This window comes from Lynx rufus, unplaced genomic scaffold (genome assembly GCF_022079265.1).
Source record: "Lynx rufus isolate CCGP_SWC_20201006 ecotype Redwood Valley unplaced genomic scaffold, mLynRuf1.p SCAF_27, whole genome shotgun sequence".
Lineage (NCBI taxonomy): Eukaryota > Metazoa > Chordata > Mammalia > Carnivora > Felidae > Lynx > Lynx rufus.
The window spans coordinates 6,155,677-6,176,596 of record NW_025814842.1 but is presented as its reverse complement, the minus strand read 5'-3'; the positions used below and the strand labels follow the sequence as shown (position 1 = coordinate 6,176,596).

The 20,920-nt window shown below is 44.0% G+C and overlaps 1 protein-coding gene across 4 annotated transcripts in view; it reads left to right on the top strand.

Moving 5' to 3' along the window:
• Positions 1 to 632: 632 nt before the first annotated feature.
• SMURF1 (SMAD specific E3 ubiquitin protein ligase 1) overlaps positions 633 to 20,920 on the top strand; it is a 110,347-nt gene continuing 90,059 nt past the window's right edge. For 2 of the 4 annotated variants that reach the window (XM_047089066.1, XM_047089065.1), the window contains exon 1: positions 2,133 to 2,589. In XM_047089066.1, the coding sequence (XP_046945022.1) occupies positions 2,511 to 2,589 (79 nt within the window). In that variant the 5' untranslated portion in view covers positions 2,133 to 2,510. Of the gene's footprint in view, positions 947 to 1,331; positions 2,102 to 2,132; positions 2,590 to 20,920 lie in introns of those variants that run through there. The other 2 variants (XM_047089067.1, XM_047089068.1) reach the window with 2 other exon arrangements.

The following is a 20,920-nucleotide window of genomic DNA, read 5'->3' as shown; positions in this document are numbered from 1 at the left end:
GAGCGCACTAGTTGCACAGAACACACCTAGGGGACTGTGTCTTTGAGAAATCTCTCCGTTGAAAGTGCATTATTTAAAAGCCCTTTGCTCAAAAAAAAGTGTTGCATGACTATTTGCGCAAGATACTTGGTGTAGTGACAGGCCACGGTTTCACGTAATCCTCTTTTCAATAGCTATCGGGGGCCCCGAGGCTTGAGACACAGACCTGGAAAATCAATTCCGTCCGCATCTGCAAACCCGTTCCCTCGGAGAATGTGGCGAAAACCGAGGGTAACGGTCCGCGGGCCCAGGCGGACCCGGTTCCTCTTTCCGCGGGCCTCCAAGGCGCGCTCGACTCCCAAGCCCCGAACGCCTTCGCTCATCTCCCAGCGGGAAGACGCGGGAAGCCGGGGGGCCCCGGCTCCCAGAGCCCGCGCGCCCGAGGCTGGGCCGGCGACGTAGCCCCGCAGCGCGCCCCGCCCCGGCGTGTCCGCGGGCGCGCGCACGCACGCAGGCGCGGGGGCGCACGGAGCGGGCGCGCGCAGGGCCGGGCCGGCACGGCGGCGGGAGCGCGCGCGGCTCCGGGAGGCGGCGGCGGCGGCGGCGGCGGAAGCGGCGAGGGCGGCGGGCGTCCGGCTCTGAGGAGGTGGTGGTGGTGGTGGCGGCGGAGGCGGCTCCGGACTGGGCTCGGCTGGGAGCGAGCGAGGGTCGGGGGCGCCGGGTCGAGCGCGGATCCCCCGGCTCGACCATCCTCCCGCCGCCCGGACGCCTGGGCCGCGGAGTTTGTGTCCCGGCTCGGACCCCGGCGCCCAGCCCGGAGCCGTAACCTTGAGGCGGCGGCGGCGGGGCCGGGCCGGGCCGGGCCGGGGGGCGGCGGCGCTGGATCCGCGGCTGCCCGATCGTTGGCGGGAGATGTCGAACCCCGGGACGCGCAGGAACGGCTCCAGCATCAAGATCCGTCTGACAGGTACGGCCGGTGGGAGGCCCACCCGCCCCCCCCCGCTCCCCCGACGCCCCCTGGCGCCCCGCACGGCCCCCCAGCAGCCCCGGAATTTCCCGCAGAGCGCCCCGGTGGAGTGGCCCTCCCCCACGCCGGCCGTTGTCCCAGGACCTCGTCACCCCCCTCGGCGAGTGCCCCTCGCTCCTCGCTCCCGGCCCCGCCCCCTCGCTGCTCCCGGCCCCGCCCCCTCGCTTCTCACCCCGATTCCCCCCCGCGGCCCTCTCGCTTTCCTCCTCCTTCCCCCACCTGCCCCTTCGCTTCTCCCCTCCTGCTTTCACCCCTCCACCCCGGTCGTCCCCCTCCCTCATCCCCGCCTTGTCCCCTCGGTTCTCCCCCTCGTGGCCCCGCCCCTACTCCTCATCTCCCCCCCCCCCTTTCCTACCCCTCGCTTTCTTCCCTCTCCCCTTACCTGCCTCCTCGCTTTTCCCTCCAGGCCCCGCCCCTTGCTCTCGGTCCCGCCCCTCGCTTCTCACCACCTTCCCGTCGTCTCCCGCTCCCCTGTCTGCCCTCGGACGTGCCCCCTAGCTTCTCCCTCCTGCCCCCGGCTCTCACCCCCTCCCCCACACTCTGTACCTTCCTCCCGCTACCACCCCCCCCCACCTGCTCCCCGGCTTCTCCCCTCCCGGCCCCGCCCCTTTATTCTCCCTTGGCCGGGCTCCCTCACTTTCCCCCTAAGCCCCGCCCCTCATTTTCTACCTAGTCCCTCCCTTGCTTATCTCCCGGCCCCGCCCCCTTGCTTCTGTCTCGCTGCCTCCACCCTTTCCTTCAGCCTCGAATTCCTCAGTCCTATCTCGTGGCTTCTCCCCGTCCTGTTCTCCTCACTTCCCCGCTGGTCCAGACCTCTTCGGTCTGCTCCACTTCCTTTCTCCCTCAGGCCAGGCCACTATCTACTCCTGACCGTGCTTCTTCAATTCTTTCCTTCTCTGCATTGCACTTTGCCGTCACCGCCCCCCCCTCCCCCAGCATCCTTGAGCCCTGCCGAGGCGCTGAGGGACCCCCGCCCCGCCCCCCACTGGAGGCTCCGGCAGCTGCACTAACGCAGGCTCCTTGATTCGCTCCCGTTTAGTCTTTTCAATGAAATGCCCGTGTCTCCTAGGAGCCTCTGTAGTGCCACCTTCAAGGGTGAGCGCGAGGCTCTGCGGGCCGGCGACGCGCGGGTTTGGAGGAGTGTGGACGCGAGCTGTCTGCGGGAGGCGCCCCTCGCTAGCGGGCCCCGGAGATCCCGGGCCGGTCTGCGCCCTCGCCCGCCCCTTCGCGGTGTCCTCAGGGCTTAGGGCGCCGCGGCCGCGCCTCCCAGCTCAAAATCACACCTGAGGCGGGATTGTAGGGCTGCAGATGGGTTCTGCTGCGGGACTTTCCGAACTCGACTATTTCCAGCCCTGGAAAGGAAATAAAAAGTTCAGGCTAATTCCTGACGGGGGCTTTCCCCTGGATTTTTCTGTTCGGTGGCCCGTGTGGTGAGGACTCCGAAGTCAGAGTCTGGTCAGATCCTTTCTCAGACAGAATGAGCATTTTGGACACTTGATCGCAGATGCGTAACACTAATTCGTCGGTAAAATCCATGAAAACAACAATGGGTGATTGTTTAAAAACTAAAGTTTCCTTTGAAGGTACATGGTTGTTGCATGATTTTTTGTTTGTCTCTCTTCGAGAGAAGAGTTATAATTTTTTTTTTTTTTTGTATAAAGATGTCACATTAGGTTGTGATGAGATGATATGTTCAGATCAGATGATTTGGACCCAAATCCAGACCCTGGTTTTGTGGAGTGACAGCCATATATTCCAGGGATCTTTGCTTCTGGAGAAACATCATCCTTTATTCCAGGACTTGTAGGAAACACTTCTCACTATGGAGATACAATGTATAACATTGTTATTTTTATGGTTACATGAAAGCCATGTTTTTGACTTTGTGATGCTTGTAAAACTTTAATTACTGACAACTTTAATTTGATTCTCATTTACAGTGTAAACTGTAATTGACATCAGATTGGTTTCGTTAAAAGCAGAAGTAACTGACTTCATGAGTTTTGGTAGAAATATGATTAATGTTTCAGAAGGAATAGGTTCTAATGAGAGTGTGTCAGGTGTAATATATATATTAATCAAGCCTAATTGGCAGGTCTGGGCCTTTCCCGTGTGAAGGGGGTGGGGGGGGGACTTGGTTTGTCCTCCCAAATTATTTTTGGATTCAGAAATTTAGGTGCCACAGATGTAGAAATGCTTTGGAGAGTTTTGGATGGCATTTGATATTGAAGGATCAGGTAAAGAAGGGTGTTGTTTCCAAAGCACCTTTTCCCTTCACCCCTGGTGATGTTACTGGCGGTCTGAGATGATCTGTGAGTGTGGTCATCCCCACAACAGGATGGAGAGTTGAGTGGTCATTGTAGACCCACGTGCAGTTGTCTGTTGAAAGTTCATTTATGTTGTAACTTTGGAACCAGATATTTCATTGAAGAGGGGGTGGTTTTGGCCTCATCTTCAAGCTTTCAGGGGCAGTTTGAACTCCCTTCACTTCTGGCCTGTTGGATAGCCATTTTTTAAAAGTTGTATGCTGGGGCGCCTGGGTGGCGCAGTCGGTTAAGCGTCCGACTTCAGCCAGGTCACGATCTCGCGGTCCGGGAGTTCGAGCCCCGCGTCGGGCTCTGGGCTGATGGCTCGGAGCCTGGAGCCTGTTTCCGATTCTGTGTCTCCCTCTCTCTCTGCCCCTCCCCCGTTCATGCTCTGTCTCTCTCTGTCCCAAAAATAAATAAACGTAGAAAAAAAAATTTAAAAGTTGTATGCTTTTGTTACAGGTTTCAGAGTTTATTTCTACCTGTGATATTTGAAAAAAATATTTTTAAAAATGAGGGACATTCTAACCAGTCAGTAATACCACACAGAGCATAATTCAAGGCGACATCTGATGGCATGGGAGTTATAAAAGAGCATTTAGAACTTTGGGGTCCACAGTTGTATTTGGTGATGAAGAGAGCATTGGATTTAGAATTAAGAGACTTGAGGGGGGGGGGCGCCTGGGTGGCGCAGTCGGTTGAGCGTCCGACTTCAGCCAGGTCACGATCTCGCGGTCCGTGAGTTCGAGCCCCGCGTCGGGCTCTGGGCTGATGGCTCAGAGCCTGGAGCCTGGAGCCTGTTTCCGATTCTGTGTCTCCCTCTCTCTCTGCCCCTCCCCCGTTCATGCTCTGTCTCTCTCTGTCCCAAAAATAAATAAATGTTGAAAAAAAAAAAAAGAGACTTGAGGGGCACCTGGGTCGGTTCAGTGGGTTGAGTGTCTCATTCTGGATCTCAGCTTGGGTCTTGATTTCAGGGTCGTGAGTTCAAGCCCCACATTGGGCTCCGTGGTGGACGTGAAGCCTGCTTAGGAAAAAAAAGACTTGATTTTGTTCAGCTCTATCCTAAACTGCATGATATGGAACAAATTATGTGACCTTTTGGGGTCTCAGTTTCGTCATATAAAATGAGATTTCAACTTAAAAATTTTATTTAAATGTTTATTTATTTGGAGAGAGAGATTTAGAGAGTGAGCGGGGAAGGGACAGAGAGAGAGAATCCCAAGCAGGCTCTGTGCTAACAGCTGAGCTCGAACTCACGAGCCATGAGATTGTGACCTGAGCCAAAATCAAGAGTCCAACCGCTTTACTGACTGAGCCACCCAGATGCCCCGAGATTTCAACTTTATTCTAACATCTTTGATTCTCCATTTGGCTACCTACTTATTCTAAATTATGTTGGGTACTTATGCTTTGTGTTATTAAATCTCAATGCTGATATTCAGAAATTTGTGTTAAAACACAGCTCTTATGTTTGATTTATGCTAAGCATTAATTTTGTGTATTGATTATGATATATTTTTTTTCTTCCTCTGGAGCTCTTTCAGCTTTTGAAAACTGTTGAGTGGTATATGGAGCTGCTTTGGAAGCCTGGCCTATGTAGTAGAAGAATATTTGAGTCTTTATATTTAAAAGAATTTAACTTTAATGAATGTCTTTGTGATGTTTTAACAGGAAAATAGTTTTCAAATAGTTTCAGTAGGTTTGGGGCATAATATGTGCAAAATCAAAGTGATCTTAACATTATCTTGCAGACATTTAGAGTTCACTGGCAAATCAAACACTTCGGAAACGGTTTTAAGTTCAAGCAGGATTTGCAAAAACTTTTGTTTCTTATGTGGTACACAAATGAATCCCAGATACATTATTTAGGCCACTTTGGGTAAAAGAATGGAATTTTGGGCTCTAAGGGTTCCACAGTGCTCTTCAAGCAAATTAAATTTTATTCCAATGTTAACCAGTTAGTTGAAATAGCAAATGCCTAAACTTTTTTGGGTATTTAGGCCTTGAAACACTCTCAGACCTCCTTGTGTTTTTATATCTTTTGAAGCGTGACTGCGTGTTGCAAAGAGAAAAATTCTAATTCCAAGTAGAGAGAAGGGAAGAGGCCTTCCTTGATAGCATATGGAAATGGAGGCTATTTTTAAAGTTGTAGCACATGGAAAGTAAGGCCGACTTGGGGTTTGGCATCCAGATGATGCGACTTGGAGAGAAGCAGTTGTAGTAATAACTGTTAATAACTGTAATTGATCAATAACAGGTGGTCTAATTGACTTGAAATAGTTCTGTTTCTCTTAAAGGTTAAGAAGGCTGTTAAGAGAGTTCCCTTTATTGGTTTATGGCAGCAGAGAACCTCGCTTATGTAAGGCAGGCAACACTTTGGTTTTTAACGACGAAACCGGGATAAGCTGGCATAAGTCATCAGTGTTTAGCCCTGAGCTGCTTCTGAGTTTTCCTCGGGCTCAGCCTCAGATTTATGAAGGTACTGTGAAGGCACTTCTTTGGCTGGATTAATGCTGGTTAAGGGTGTGGGATGTGCTACCTCAAGTAACTATTGCAAAAGTTAAGCTTCAGTTTTACTTGAAAAGGAATCACATTCTGCCAAATATAGGTTATATTTGTGATTTGACCACATTGGAGAGGTCTTGAGAAAAACCTTTTTTTTCCCCCTCAAATCCGTTTTTTAAAACTTCTTGACCCCCTAACTGACCTGAGAGATGAAATACCTTGTACACTTTATTTCTGTCTATAGCTCGATAGTAATTGTAGTGATATCCAACTAGAATTTTTGACTTCAAGTCTAATTATTTCAGTTCACAACTCCTATTTCTGCAACCATAAAAGTGGTGTCTGAACTTTGAGTTTTTCCTTCTAGTCTCCAAATTTTCATTTTCTCTGTTTGGTCGAATTGTCGGGTTCTGGCGTGTTGTGCTGTGTGTAAGGGGAGGTTCTGGGGGCTGAGTCACTTGGGAAGAAGTATTTCCTCATGAATTAAAAAAAAAAGACTGACCCATAATATTTCAACATCAGCTCAATGATCCACTTGACTAAACTGGCTGTTTTGTAACATGTTTGTGGACACTGGTTAAAAGTTAAAGTAGCTGAATTGTGCATTTTATTGAGTGCCAAGAGCAAAAGGGAAGTTCAAAAACCTTCGGAAATAGATGAAATAATTTAGTATCCTGGCAGTGCTCTGATTCTCTGGTTGAGAAACCCTAATTTTTAGGATTCTTACTTGGATCAAATTGTTGTAATTTCAAACCGTTTTAGAGGTTAAATATTTTTAAGCCAGTAGAGAATTAAAAATATGTGGTTATTTATTTTATTTTTGTCACTGAACAACCTAAGTGACTGGTTTGCTTGTTGTTCTGTAAGTGAATGTTATTGAGAGACAACCCCTAATTTAAATTGGCTTGTCATCCACCGCATTCTAGCTGACCACATCCCTAAGGCATGCTACTTAAAGATGAGCTGGAAAGCTCCGTTGAAAACACACACACACACACACACACACACACACACACACACACACACACAAGCACCTAGCCATGTGGACTGGAAATATCTTCTTTTTAAAATGTTAGAATTACTGTTGTGTCTATAGATGCAATGTAATCCATTTGGATATTTAAACTAAGTGGAATGTTGTTTCCATGCTTCCGGATTAAAGTGGGGGGAGCTCTTTTATTGTTTTAAAACAAGGCTTAAATAATGTACAATCAATGCGCCTGGTGACGCGCCCCACTCTCATTCCAGCTGTGTTCACCTCCATTGCAGCTGAAAGGAATTCTAATTGGCTGAGGAATGTCAGCAACATCGTGTATCACTGAGCATGAACCTATTTTGCCGGCTGCTGGGTGATGCATTTCAGATGTTTTCAGCTCCCGAGTCCAACTTGGAGGTTGCTTTCAGGAGTCTGGAAGAGAACGTTGTGAGGCTGCGGGATGTAGACAGCGGCCTGCATTTTTCTTTGTACGTTGGTCATTCGCTAGATTCTCTAAAGGCCACGCACGGTGCTTTCTTGTGGCTTAAACACTGACTCGGGGAGTCAGAAGGTCGGAATTTGATTTTTAACTCACAGAAGTGAAGAAAGGGGGTGGGTGGAATTACAATCTTTTAGACTCCGTTTGCCTGTCTGTGATGCACCTGCCTTTGCATGTTGCGCAAGGACTTGATGCGGATTAAATATTTTGATGCGTAGTTATGGATTATTTATAGGGTAGCCTGGTGTAAATAGAGGGCCATAGGTTCCTGTTATTTCTTATTCCCAAATAATTATGTCATTGCTAACACTAATGGTATGCTTTGACACTGAAGAAAATCTATAAAACCTATTGATAAACATGAAAAGTAATACTCAAGAACAAATTGTTAAATTCTCTATGCATTCAGAAAGTTCCCTGGAGAAATAGCATTAGTTGCCAAAGCCAGCCTCATCTTTAATTGTGAAACCTTGGAAGCATTCCCATTAAAATCGGGAACAATACAGGGATGTGCTCTGTCAAAATTGTTATTAACTAGAGAAAGACAGCAGAAAGCAAAATTGCTATTATTTGTTTTAGAAGTCCAAAAGAATCAGCTGATAAACAATTATAAGCAATTAAAAAGACTTAAGTAGTTGGATAGAAAATTTCTCCGTGAGAAAAAAAATGGATAGAAGTTGATATGCAGAGACAAACTAGGAAAAATAATTTGCAGTCTATATGAAAGTGAAAGTCTAGCTTCCTTAGTATATAAAGAGCTTTCAAAATCAATTAGAAAAAGGCCAATAACCTATTTGCAAAGAATACAAACACTTCAGAAAAGACAGAGAATGGGTTTCAAACATGGGAAAAGATACCCAGCCCTACATACCAAACAAAATACCAGTTGAAACTGGGAGTGAAACGGTTTTTCACTAAGCAGATTGACAGAGACCAAAGAGTTTGAAAATATGTTATGATGACAAAGGTGTGGAAAAGCGGAAGCTCTTTTCCATTGTTGGCTGAGAATGTAAATTGATACAATAGAGTAAGGACAGCAGCTTGGTACTATCAGATAATAAATGTCTATGCCTTTGATTGACCAATTTTGCCTCCAGGAATTTTTCTTACAGATATATGCAAGGGGCGCCTGGCTGGCTCAGAAGAGCATGAGACTCTTGATCTTGGGGTCACGAGTTTGAGCCCCACATTGGGTATAGAGATCACTTAAAAATGAATAAGTAAATAAGTTAAAAAAACATCTATGCAAAATCATTGCAGCATTGTTTGAGACTAGGAGAGAAAACAACCTAAATGTGCCATTAATAGAGCACTAGTTAAATCAATTATGTTATATACCCAAGGATGTGTAGCTGTTTAACAGAATAAGATTGTGCTTATAAGATTCTGATACAAAGCACTTTCTAAGACACATTATTGTGTGGGGGAAAAAGATTCAGAGGAGTGAATGTTGTAATACTATTTGAGTAATAAAAAATAAAAGGGGAAATTTATTGACCTATTTGTATAGGGTATCACTGCAAGGGTACTGCTGAAAATACTGATTGTGATTGTCCCTGGGGGAGAACCAGGGCCTGAGGATCTGGGTGAGAGGGACATGTTTTCACTGTATTCCTTTTGTACTGTTTGATCTCTTCCCCTGTTTCCTCTTGAGAATAGATTGCTTTTCAACAATTAAAAATGTTGAAAAAAAAAAGAATCTACAGCTCTTAATCTCTTAGGACAACTAGTACATTGGTTGAAATTGTTTTCAAATGCAGGTGTTCTGAAAATTCAAAATAATTGTGTCAAATATATTTTAAAAGGCTAAAATAGTGTCTAAAGGCATATAGCCATACTTATATGTATTTCTTCACAGGAAGATTCCTGGGTTCTGGAGAGTGAAAAATACTCTGCATACTTTGTAGATCTGAACAAACTTTTTTCCCAGAGAATATGTTTATTCTGATACTTAAACACACACACAAACACACACACACTCACACACAAATTGTTCCAGCATGAAACTAAGTAAGTCCAAATTTTTTCCAGATTGAGAAATCTGGTCCCGAAATCAATCTTTTTTCGTTCTTCTTTTCTTTTTGGTTTTGTTTTCTTTTCTTTCTCTTTCTTTCTCCCTCTCTCTCTCTCTTTAAAAATTTACCTTTTTCTTTTTTTAAGATTTTAATTTCAAATAATCTCCACACACCACGTGGGGCTCAAACTCATGACCCTGAGATCAAGAGTTACATCCCCTCCGACTGGCCAGCCGGGTGCCCCTGAGATCTACTTTCTATAGTGAGCCCTTTGAAAGATTGGGGTCTTGGTTCTAAATAACAGTGCTGGTTTATATCATTTATTTGGAATATCATTTGGGGTTACCTCTGACCTATTTTCAGAAAATAACCTCATCCCTAAAGTGGGGACAAAAATGCTAACTTGCATTAACCAGCATCAATAACTTGGCATTTTCCCTAAATATTTATCAATATTTGCTTTAAACTTTTTATGGGCTTGCTTATTAATTTTAGCTGTGCCTAAAGAAGAAATAACTGACTCGATAAAAGTAGAAAAGGTTGTAACCACCTGTAATTTATTGCCTTATAGTTCTCCTAGATCTTTGGGATAAAAAGTCTAAATTTTACTGAATTGTATTTCTACATATATTACCTACAAATGATAGATTTGAGATTTGCTTGATGCTTGCTCGTACATGTCAATAGTAGCAATGCCTTCTCTGTCTGCGTTTCTTCATTTCCAAAGAGTTCTCAAGTATATTTCCTCACTTGAGCCAAGCTGTCAAACCAAGCCCCAAGAGCGTTGTGTGTTTTGTTTTGTTTTGTTTTGTATGTGTTTTTATTTCTAGGTTAAAAAAGATAGCATGCAACTTGTTTTACTCTTTAAAAACACATTTTACAGGACAGAAAAGGATAGTTCCTCTTGTCCTAAATGGATAATCATATCATGTGCAGTTATGGAAATACTCAGAAGCACACTTAATCTAAACTATAATAAATTCATATACTTTACAATAATCAATAATCCTATGCAGGAGAAGGCCTACATGTTCTCATGGGACGTTGATTTAACTCTCCTTAGGCTTCGGTGAGGAAAATCCACAAACTCACAACATTAGGTAAGGTGTTTTCTGTTTGTTTTTTTTTTTTTTGTAAGGTAGCCTTTTTTTTCCTCCTTGATTGTGTAAGATTGGAAAGGTGACGTTCTTGTTCCCACACACACCTAGTAGACACCTTCAGCTTTACATATCCCAGTCTTCCTGATTTTCTCCTCCCCAGAAACCTTCCTGTCCCCAGTCTTGCTCGCTTCATTAAATCCACTCAGTTGCTCAAACCCCAAACCAAGACATGTTGTCATATCCTTTGCATCTAACTCCTCAAGCCCTCTCGTTTCTGCAGCCATGGTTCATCTGGAGCGTGTCTTCTCTCTATGCCCCTTGCCTCTCTCTTAGTTCAAGCTGTGAGCATCTCTTGTTTGGACAGCTGCCTCGTGCCCTTTTCGATTTGAATGTGACTTGCATCCAAAACCATCCTGCTACAGCATCAGCTATTTCTCGATTTCCAAGATGTTAAAAGATTAACTACAAAAGCCCTCATTTTCGCTTCTTCTAAAGGGGAGCTGGAAAGAGATTTGTTCACATTGTCCTTTCTCTTGGCTAGGACGGCTCCGTCACCGTCTGCTTCGGTGTTCACTGCCTCTAGCTTCAGCTCCAGGAGCATTGGTGAAGACGGCCGGTTGTCTTTGTCAGGGTCGTGGAGCTTCTCATGGTCGGATGATTTAGGGATGGACACTGGCAAGTTGAACTGTGTACAACCACGGAGGGAGATCAGGAGACCAAACTAAAGACTACTATTTGAAAGAACCGAGAAGGGGAAATAGATAGTCTTTATGGTTCAGAGCGCGCATTACATTCTCTTGCACAGGAGCAGCCAGTTGCCTCTGGATAGCTCATGATTTTATCCCCACCCCCTTGCACGACAGCCATTCCCCAAGGCGCTCTGATCCTAGTCCACACCATCTTAGTAAGTGACATCATTGACCAGGTAGGGTGTTCGCTGAATTTTACCCTGCCTCCTTTGTTCAGCCAGTGTCACGTTTTTATTTCTGCCATGTATTTCTGCCAATGTCTGCCATGACATTGAGGTTTTTTTTATTAGTTTTTAAAAACGAGATGCTTTCAGATGTAAGTGGTTTAAACCCTAGCTTAAATTGGTTCAATAGAAAGCATTTTATTCAGTAAGTTAACTGAAAAGTCCAAAAGTAGTTTCACTGTATGACAAGGACCCAGTTTCTCTTTGGTTCTCAGTGCTGTGACCTCAGAACCATTCTTGGCTGTCTCTTTCTCTTGGGATCAAAAGATGGCTCTAATGCTCCCATAGTGATTTCCTTCTGGCTTTAACCAGCAGAGATGTTGAAAGTCCACTTTTCCAATAGTTCTTTGCTGGAGTAGAAGTCCTGGAGTTGAATCCTCTTGTTGGGTTGGCCTGATTTGGGTCATGTATCCATCTCTGAACCAACCACTGTGGTAAGGTTGATGGGATGTGCGGGTTGGGCAGTTAGGATCCATCTTGGCATCTAGTAATGGCGTTAGTCCTACCCAGCATACAGGACGGGACATTTTGAGGGAACAGAAAGATGGATGCTGGGAAGGCAACCAACAACTAACTAGATGATACCATTAAAAAAATGTATAATTCTGGCTTTGTGTATGCTGAACATGAGGATGAGAAAGCTACCATTTAATGAACTTCTGAAAAACAAGTATGCCTTCTTTGTGTGAAGCAAAAGATGTATTTCTGTAAAGGTGCCAAATATTTTTGCTAAGAGTTAGGAATGGTAGCTTTATATGTAAACTTACCCCAACAAATGTTATTGTTGATTTATGTTATAGAATGTTTCTGGATTGTTGTGTTATTTGGGACTATTTCAAGTACTAAGACTTAAACAAAATTCAGGTACAGATTCTAGAAATTCTTATGTCATTTCCCTAGAGATGATAGGGTATTTTTTGAGAGGGGAAAAATACATGTTAATTATTTGTTCATTGAATTCAGGATGAACAGAAAGAAAAAAAAATTGTTCTTTATGCAAGAATATAATTTTTTATAAGGCGATTACCAACCCTTTATAATAAAGTCTTTGAAATAATATCCATTGTGATACTTGGAGCCCTGCATTTTCTTTGCCATTTTCCTAAAAAACAGGGAGGGGGGCTTATAAACAGGCTTAAAAAATGGGGGGGGCGCTCATGGCTGAGCTTTGAACCCATGTTCCAAGGAATGGTTGGCGCTCTCATCTGCAAGTTCTTTCCTCTGTGGAGCCAGCCAGGTGGGGTGGTTAGGAGCTGGGCTGGAGCCAGCCTGTGCCTTTAGATGAGTGACCTCATCTCTAAGTTTTCTCAGCTTAAAAAAAAAAAAAAAAGACGGTGGGAAATAGTTGGAGCCACTTCAGAGTTTATGAGTATTAAATGAAATAATCCACATGCAGTGTCTGGTACATAGTTATATGTTAGCTAATATTAATATTGTCATCTTTCAGTGAATCTAAGGTGACTTTGAAAGTCACACCATTGCCTTATGTACCACTGAAAAAGAAACACCAGTATAACACTACAGCATGATTCATTTGAAGATTTCAGAGATGTTAAAATAAGAGAAAATGTCTTCGAATCAATGGTACACGGTATTATGGCTACTCTGACTTGCAAGTCCTGGAAATTGTGTGCACACCCACAAAGTACCACAAAGTAATGCCATCTGTCTTCAGTTTAGACTGAAGACATGGTGTGATCTGAAGTTTCTCTTCGTTTTGGTGTTTGTCCTAAGCTTATGTTGGTGTTGGTCTCGTGTTGCGATATTGGCGATTTAATAATTGCTACTTCATTCTGTAGGTTTAGTAATGGATTATACAAGACCCATGATAGGCTTGGAAACTGGTGATTTGCTTTCTTCAGCGCTTCAGAAAAAAATGGAGATAATGTTTTTGGAAATCATCAATAATTGGTTGGATAACACTCATCAGAAGTTCAAGGTAGCTGAAATGATAGTGCCCGGAACGTTTTAGAACAGCACAGTTTGTTGGCAGAGAGCCTGCTTAGGAAGGCGCCTTTGATACACGCAAACACATTCAGTTTGGAAGGCATAATATTGATATTTGGAAGCAATGCGTGGTATTTGATTTTCCACTAAAATTTAAATGTGGAAGTACATTGTAGAGTTTGAGCGGTAGTCACAGGCTCTTTAAGTACCAACTTGGTGCAGTAAAAAGTTGCTATGTGATATGCTACGCTGGAATTTAGAGTAAAATCTATGAGGATAGCACATAGCCTCGATAGCGTGCTGTTTCTCTTGGAGCCTGATATTTCGGGTGTTGTGACGGGAGCAGTGTAAGCCTGTTCTGGCTCTCTCTCTCTCTCTCTCTCTCTCTCTCTTTTTTTAGGTCTGTTTTTGATATTAACTTTGAAATGAATCATGGAAGTCTTTTTGGAGACTTGTCATACCTGTTTACTTATTGCATTATTTATGGCTTACTTCACCAACTGAATGTCAGCGGGGTTCCACTTTTGTTCACGACAATTGCAGGAGAGGAACAGATGTGCCGATGGCTTACCTCGAGCCTCGTCATAAGCCCCAGAGGCTGTCCTCAGGCACATCTGGCACATGAAGTATTTAAATAGTATTTGAGGGTGTTGGTGATGATTTTGGAAAAGACTCACTCTGCACATTCCATAATTTCATGCATTCTGAGACAACAGTGTGTGTTTTCTTTTTGGAAACCCAGGTTTGGATTCTGGATTTTGTCTAGGGTTCAGCCTAACGGTAGGGAAAAAAAAGTTTTTATGTTTTATTTCAGACAAGGAGTTTGACTTTAGGAAATGGTACCTCTGTTGAAATACCAACAAAAAATATTTCCAAAAGGAAACAGTTTATCAATGTCAGCACCTTTCTTATCACCTGTACAGTAGCGATGTTTATGTTTAGAATAGACAGGAGCCAGTCAAAATCTCTCAGCAAGGCTTTGCAAAAGGGTATGATGATGTCGGTGTTACTCCAGGTGTTTAATTTCAGGCAGTGTGAGTCAAGGATTTGGCATTTCTTATATTAGAATAGATGGGACTTTATTCAGAAAAGAAAAATAAAACAATTCATTAATTTGAAGTGTATACATCACAGCCTAAAAACTTCAGTCGGAGTTTTTAAATAGATGATGTACACGTATGATATAAAAGGGTATTCATTAAAAATAAGTCTCCTACCCTCCTTGTCCTTTGTCAGCCAAGAACTTGCCTCTAGAGAAGTAGCTATTATTATCATCGCACTACTGGTTTCTCTTGGATTCTTCCAAAGGGTCTCTGTTCATTTCCCTTTGTCCCCCGCCTCTCTCTTTAACACAGATGACAGTATATGATGTGCACTTTTGTTCACCTTGCTTGTTCACATAATATAGATCAGGGATCGCTCCATTGTCCGTACACCCAGAGCTGTCTCTGTAGCAGAAACATCTCTGTTGCTTAGGTGGGGCCACGTGACTTGTTCCGGCTAGTGAAGTGTGAGAAGTGATTTGTCCCACTGTGGGGCCGAAACAGGAAGAGCCTCCAGCTCTTCCGTGGAGCACTGGGGACCATGTGGCGCATGGTGGGGCCTTTGTCAGCCTGGGTCCCTGAATGATTACGTGGCACGGAGAGTCCCCTTCTGCCCTGGTCCATGTACTCCCCCCCCCCCCACCCCCCCATCCCGCCCCGACAGTGACAACACAACCTATGTTGGACATGTAATGATAGCAGAGAATAAAACCTCTGTTATGTTCATTTGTTTCTACATCATGTCAGTCTTTCCTGATTGGTGTTGCCTATTTCTTTTTAACAGCTGTGAAATACGTAACACCAAATAAACCCAGTTCAGATTATCATTAAAGAACAAAAGGGCATCTCAATAAAGAATAACCATTTTAGAGGCGCCTGGGTGGTCCAGTTGGTTAAGCATCCAACTCTTGATTTCGACTCAGGTCCTGATCTCATGGTTCGTGACTGTGAGTCCAGCATTGTGCTCAGCGCTGACAGTGTGGAGCCTGCTTAGGATTCTCTCTTTCTCCGTCTCTCTGCCCCTCCTCCATTTGCATGCATGAATAAATAAAGTTTATTTTATTTTGAGAGAGAGTGGGGGAAGTGTCAGAGAGGTAAAGAGAATCCCAAGCAGGCTCTGTGCTGTCAGCACAGAGTCTGAAATGGGACTTGATCTCACAACTGTGAGATCCTGACCCGAGCCCAAATCAAGAGTCGGTCGCTTAACCCATGGAGCCACCCAGGTGCCCCCAAAGAATAATCATTTTAAATAAACAAATACCAGAGAAATTGTGACTACAGTGTGTTACTACATCATTGTAGCCTATCTATCCTTTAAGGGAATATATATCTGTTGAAAAATACAAAGGAGAAATAAGCACTTTATTATTTGAGTGAGGCTTCATTCTTTAACATTATAGTTTATAATTTTTGCATTCGAATTTGATATTAATTTTCTAGTCAGATTATTTTGAAAGGAGGGTAGGCACCGAAGTCAATTCACTGTGTTACTCAGGATTGAGCACAATACTTACAGGTGTTAAGGATGAGAGAAAGGTTACAAAAATAGTCTCTACCCAGAACTTAACAGTACAGTAGGGAGTGAGACAGGCACTAGAAACAGTTAAGCATTAAAAAAAAAAAAAAACAAAGGTGCTAGATTGAAAAGACAGCTCCTTGTGGGCCACAGAGGCCTAGCTGCTGGGGAGGCCAAATTTGAAGTCTCTCTGGAAAGATCTGCATGGGGACAGGGACTGTGGGGTAATAGCACATGCAGAGACAGAATGGGGCAAGAGGGTGGCCAAACAGAGGGAACAGAGGACACAGGCTTCAGTGACAGGCCGAGGGGTCTGGGTAGCAGTAGAGAGATTTGATCTGGAACTGACCTGATAAATTCTGATGTGTAGAAGGGGGTCTTTTGTGTCCAGAGGGCAGCACAGGATGCAGTGAATGTAGTACCATGGCTAAGAGCCAGCCACGCTAGAGGCCTGTGCTCCAATTCTGGCTTTGCCACTTTCTAACTCTAGAAAGTTCTAGAAAAAGGGTCTGCAGGGTAAGTGCTTAGAGAATGACAGTTGTGATGCCTACTGTGTGCAGCTGCCTCTTGGAGGGGAACTTGGTAACAGTGAGAACTGTCTGATGAGGGAATAAATTCGGCCCCTTCACAAAGTGAGTGTTGCGTGTTGCTGTTTTATGCAAATACTGGATGATAGTCTTTCTAGAGGCTTTACAAGGAATCCTTTGTGGGGGCCAAGTTTAGACTAAATGGTCTACAAAATTTCTTTTTAACAAACATTTATTGAATAACTACTAGGTGCTAGGTTGTCTGGAAAGTAACATACTGGACACCAGGAAGGGGTCAGAGACCAGATGAAGGGAAATACTTGTTGTTTACCCAGTCTGTGCGTTGTTACGAAGTTAACGTCAGATTCCCTGTATGGCCCTTGAAAAACCATTCCAATTGGGTGGGCGTGTGTGTGTGTGTGTTGGGGGGGGGGGCGGGGGTCGGAGATAAGTGTCTGTGAAGCAAGTTAAGTGATGTAAATACTAAATGATCTTGAACATCCTGATAAAACACAGCAGGTGTTCAGGGAAGGCTGCCTTAGCCTTTCCTCTGATGTGCTCACTTTAGTATCTTGCAACATGCTTTCTGAAAATCCTTCTTAGAAGTTCTAATTGGAGCCCAACTATGGCTCCTCCAGTATGGATGGTAAATTCGTGTTTGTGGAGTGATTTTTTTAATTTTTTATTTTTTTTGACACTGGAACTATTTCCATTTACAGTCAGGTACTGTTTAAAATCTTTTTGCGGGCAAAATAGGTTAAACTTAAAGTGCACGGGAGGGAATTCCTCGAGGTGGGGAGGCAGATCCCGTGGAAGGTCCAGGGCTCTTGCCCCGGATCACTTATGCTGGGGGCTGTACAACCTTCACACCCTGATTGGAGTCTCTCCAAAGAGATTCTAGATTGAGAGTCTGACAAATGCCAGCTTGAAGCTTTAGTGTTGGGACGTTATTCTTTGGAGTGCCTCTTCTGCCCTTTGGCTCTTTTTATGGAAACTAGGTCAGGTATACAAACTACATCCTGTGGAATTCTAAGGTGAGCGCTGTGGTTGGATGTGGGTTTTAGGATACACCTGACCGGGGTTTCCTGTTCAGGTTTGCTGTTCAGGATTGGGGTCACTCTGGGCAGTAATGATGAAGCTATTTGTCGATTATTGAGGCTTTTACTACTCGCCAGGAAGGCACGATGCTAGGCACTTCTCACGCGTTTCCTCTCAGTAAACTTACTTAGGTAGGTACTACTCCTGTCCTCATTTTGGAGACTGTGGAGTCAGTCCTCCCAGTTTCCCTGCATACCAGTGTCCTTGGGCAAGCCCTGCATTTCAGCTTTAAGCCTCAGATAAGACCTACCTCATAAGGCTGTTGCAAGGAATAAATGAAGTAATTTGGTGCCCAGCTGTTGCCCAGCATATGGTAGAGGCTCCCTGGCCTAAGGCTTCACTGAGTTATCTTGTAAGTGGATTAAAGGTGACGGCTTCGGGAAGTTAACTTTGCTTCTTACTTTCTATGTTGGCGTAAACGTCGTTTCTGAAGCTAGTTCTTTTCTTCAAATTAAAATCGCTGTTAAACATCATTCAGTTAGGAGCTCACTTTTTCAACCAACCTTCCCAGAAAGTGATCGCTTCAAGATTGTTTATGGAGGGGGCAAATGGCACTGGCATTATTGTGACAGAGATGAGTAACAATATAAAAAGGAAAATGAATCTTCTCAAATTTCCACCACCTCTTACTAACTTAATATTTTTTATTGCCGTTTCCTACTTGGCGTACATTCCTATTGATTATTTACTAAAAATCAGAATAAACTGTGCCTTGTTATTATGTGTCACGTATATTATCACTGTAACATTACTCGGTAATTACACTTCTAAAAAATAAATACAGCTGACCCTTGAACAACATAGGTTTGAACTGTGTTGAATTATATATATTATTATATATAATAAATGTAGTACAGGACTGTAAATGTTTTTCCTTCCTTAGGATTTTCTAAACTTTCTTTCTCTAGTTTACTTTATTGTACGAATACAGTATATAATACATATAACATAAAAATACGTGTTAGTTGACTGTCTATGTTATCAATAAGACTTCTAGTTAATAGTAGGCTACTAGTAGTTGTATTTTGGGGGGAGTCAGAAGTTACACAGAGATTTTCAACTGTACAGGGATGGGGGATGTCAGTGCCCCAACCCCCCCATCCCCTCATTTCAAGACTCAACTGTAAAATTTTAGTGATTCCCAAAAGTTTGAACTCACCTTTTTCCCCCCTCTTTTGTTAAATGAAGTATAGTTGACATACAATATTACATTAGTTTCAGGTGTAAATATAGTGATTTGACAACTCTGTACATTATGCTGTGCTTACTACAAATGTCACCATCATCTGTCACCATACATACAATGCTATCACAGTACCATTGACTATATTCCCTATGTTGTACTTTCATCCCTATGACTTCCACCTTCTTGTGCTTTCCTCTCTCTTTCACCCATTTTGCTCATCCCCCATCCCCCACCCCCCATCGCCTTTTCCCTCTGGCAACCGTCAGTTGGTAAAAGTTGGAGCATTCTTGGTTCAGGCTGTGCCTGTGCTGTTTTTCTATTTGGTTTGGTCCTCAGGCCTCATGACCACCCTCTCCCTGTGAAAGAATGGTATGTTCTATTTAATGGTATCATGAAACTGGTTGCCCCTCTGAGATAGAGCCTTTTGTGGTTCCACTTAATCCAGCGTTTGAACTCATGAACCAAGTTTAGGGGAGAATTTGCGAGCGTAGATAATGGTTGGGTCTTGGAGACATTTTTAACAGAAACCGAGTGTGACACCAGTGGTTAGCCAAAAGACACAGGAGAAAGGATGTGAAATCGTGATTATGGAAAAAGAAATATGGTTGATGTCTGTGTGATCGAGTCCGTCCTTTTGGTAGTGCTGGGCCAAGGACATTAACATTTCAGAAATACTAAAAACAGGTCCCTGTAGCTATTTCGTTGTGTCCCACCAGCATCAAGCAGCCGTCTTGTAGGAGTTATGCGCAGAAGCGATGTTAGTGGACACTGCTCCCCTTCCGGCTCCCTGATTTCCACAGGGGGTAAACGACATGGGGAGCTCACTGGAACCATAGTTTCCCTGAAGTCTCAGGAGCTTGTTTTGGGTGTGGTGCTCTCTCCACCATTTGTATAGTTGCCAGACTGCTATGATTTTATCACTCAGTAATGTTCCAGGAGGTTTTAGTGAAAATCTAAAACTGCCTGCCCACCCTATCAAGTGGAGTTTGAAAGAGGTCTCTTGGGAGAGGATAGACCGAGTCTTCTAAGTGGTCTGTGATCCAGAGCATTTCCTGGGCTACGTGTTTATCGAGGCTCAGCTTTACTTCCAAACTAAGCTTGAGAAGAATCTGGGAATGTTTCCCAGCTGATGGGGGGTGGGGAGAAGAGGAGGATGCAAGGCGGAAAGAACAGAGAAAATTTCACTCTCTTTTTATCTTTTACACAGTTATCTGCTGAAATCTGTCTACAGATACGGCTTGCAAAATAGAACCTTTCTGGGGTATGAAGTAGGATAGGCTGTTGAATGTCAACTTTCAAATTATATATAGTATTTTAATTTTATTGGGAGAGTGGAACATTGGGAAGATTAGTTTTTAAATGGATCAGACAAGGGGCGCCTGGGTGGCTCAGTCGGTTGAGCGTCTGACTTTGGCTTAGGTCACGATCTCACGGTTCATGGGTTTGAGCCCCGCAGCGGGCTCTGTGCTGACGGGGTGGAGCTTGGTTGGGATTCTCTCTCTCTCCCTCTTTGCCTTCCCCCTACTCATGCTCTCTCACTCTCAAAATAAATAAATGGATCAGACAGACTCACTCTTCAAGGTGAAAAAATAATGCAGAGGAGAGAGTGCTATCTCCTTGTTAATTGCCATTAATATCAAGTCATCCCAGTGTGACTGTTACCTCAGAGTTCAAGGTCTAAATTGACACACTTGGGAAGAGTGAGGTGTTGGGGAAATAGTAGTGTTAAGTAGGTGGTTTTTCCTTCCTGTCTGACTCAGTGTTAGAGAACTCTTTTTAGGCAATATGTTGATCTTAATACTTCGATGCTGGACTTAAGTCATTACAGACATCCTGGTATATAGAGTAGCTCCTAGCTCTCTTAGTAGAAATCTCGTGAAGAAAACCTGTCTCCCTTATGTCACTGCTTCTCTCCCTAAAAGTTTCTGTAATCACTACTCCTTTATCAAAAATCAAGATGTTGGTGGTACCAGAAGAAAATTTCTTTGGCCTGAATAATTCTAGCTTCAATCCCTCGATGATGACACTTTTTTTTTTTTTCAACGTTTATTTATTTTTGGGACAGAGAGAGACAGAGCATGAACGGGGGAGGGGCAGAGAGAGAGGGAGACACAGAACCGGGAACAGGCTCCAGGCTCTGAGCCATCAGCCCAGAGCCCGATGCGGGGCTCGAACTCACAGACCGCGAGATCGTGACCTGGCTGAAGTCGGACGCTTAACCGA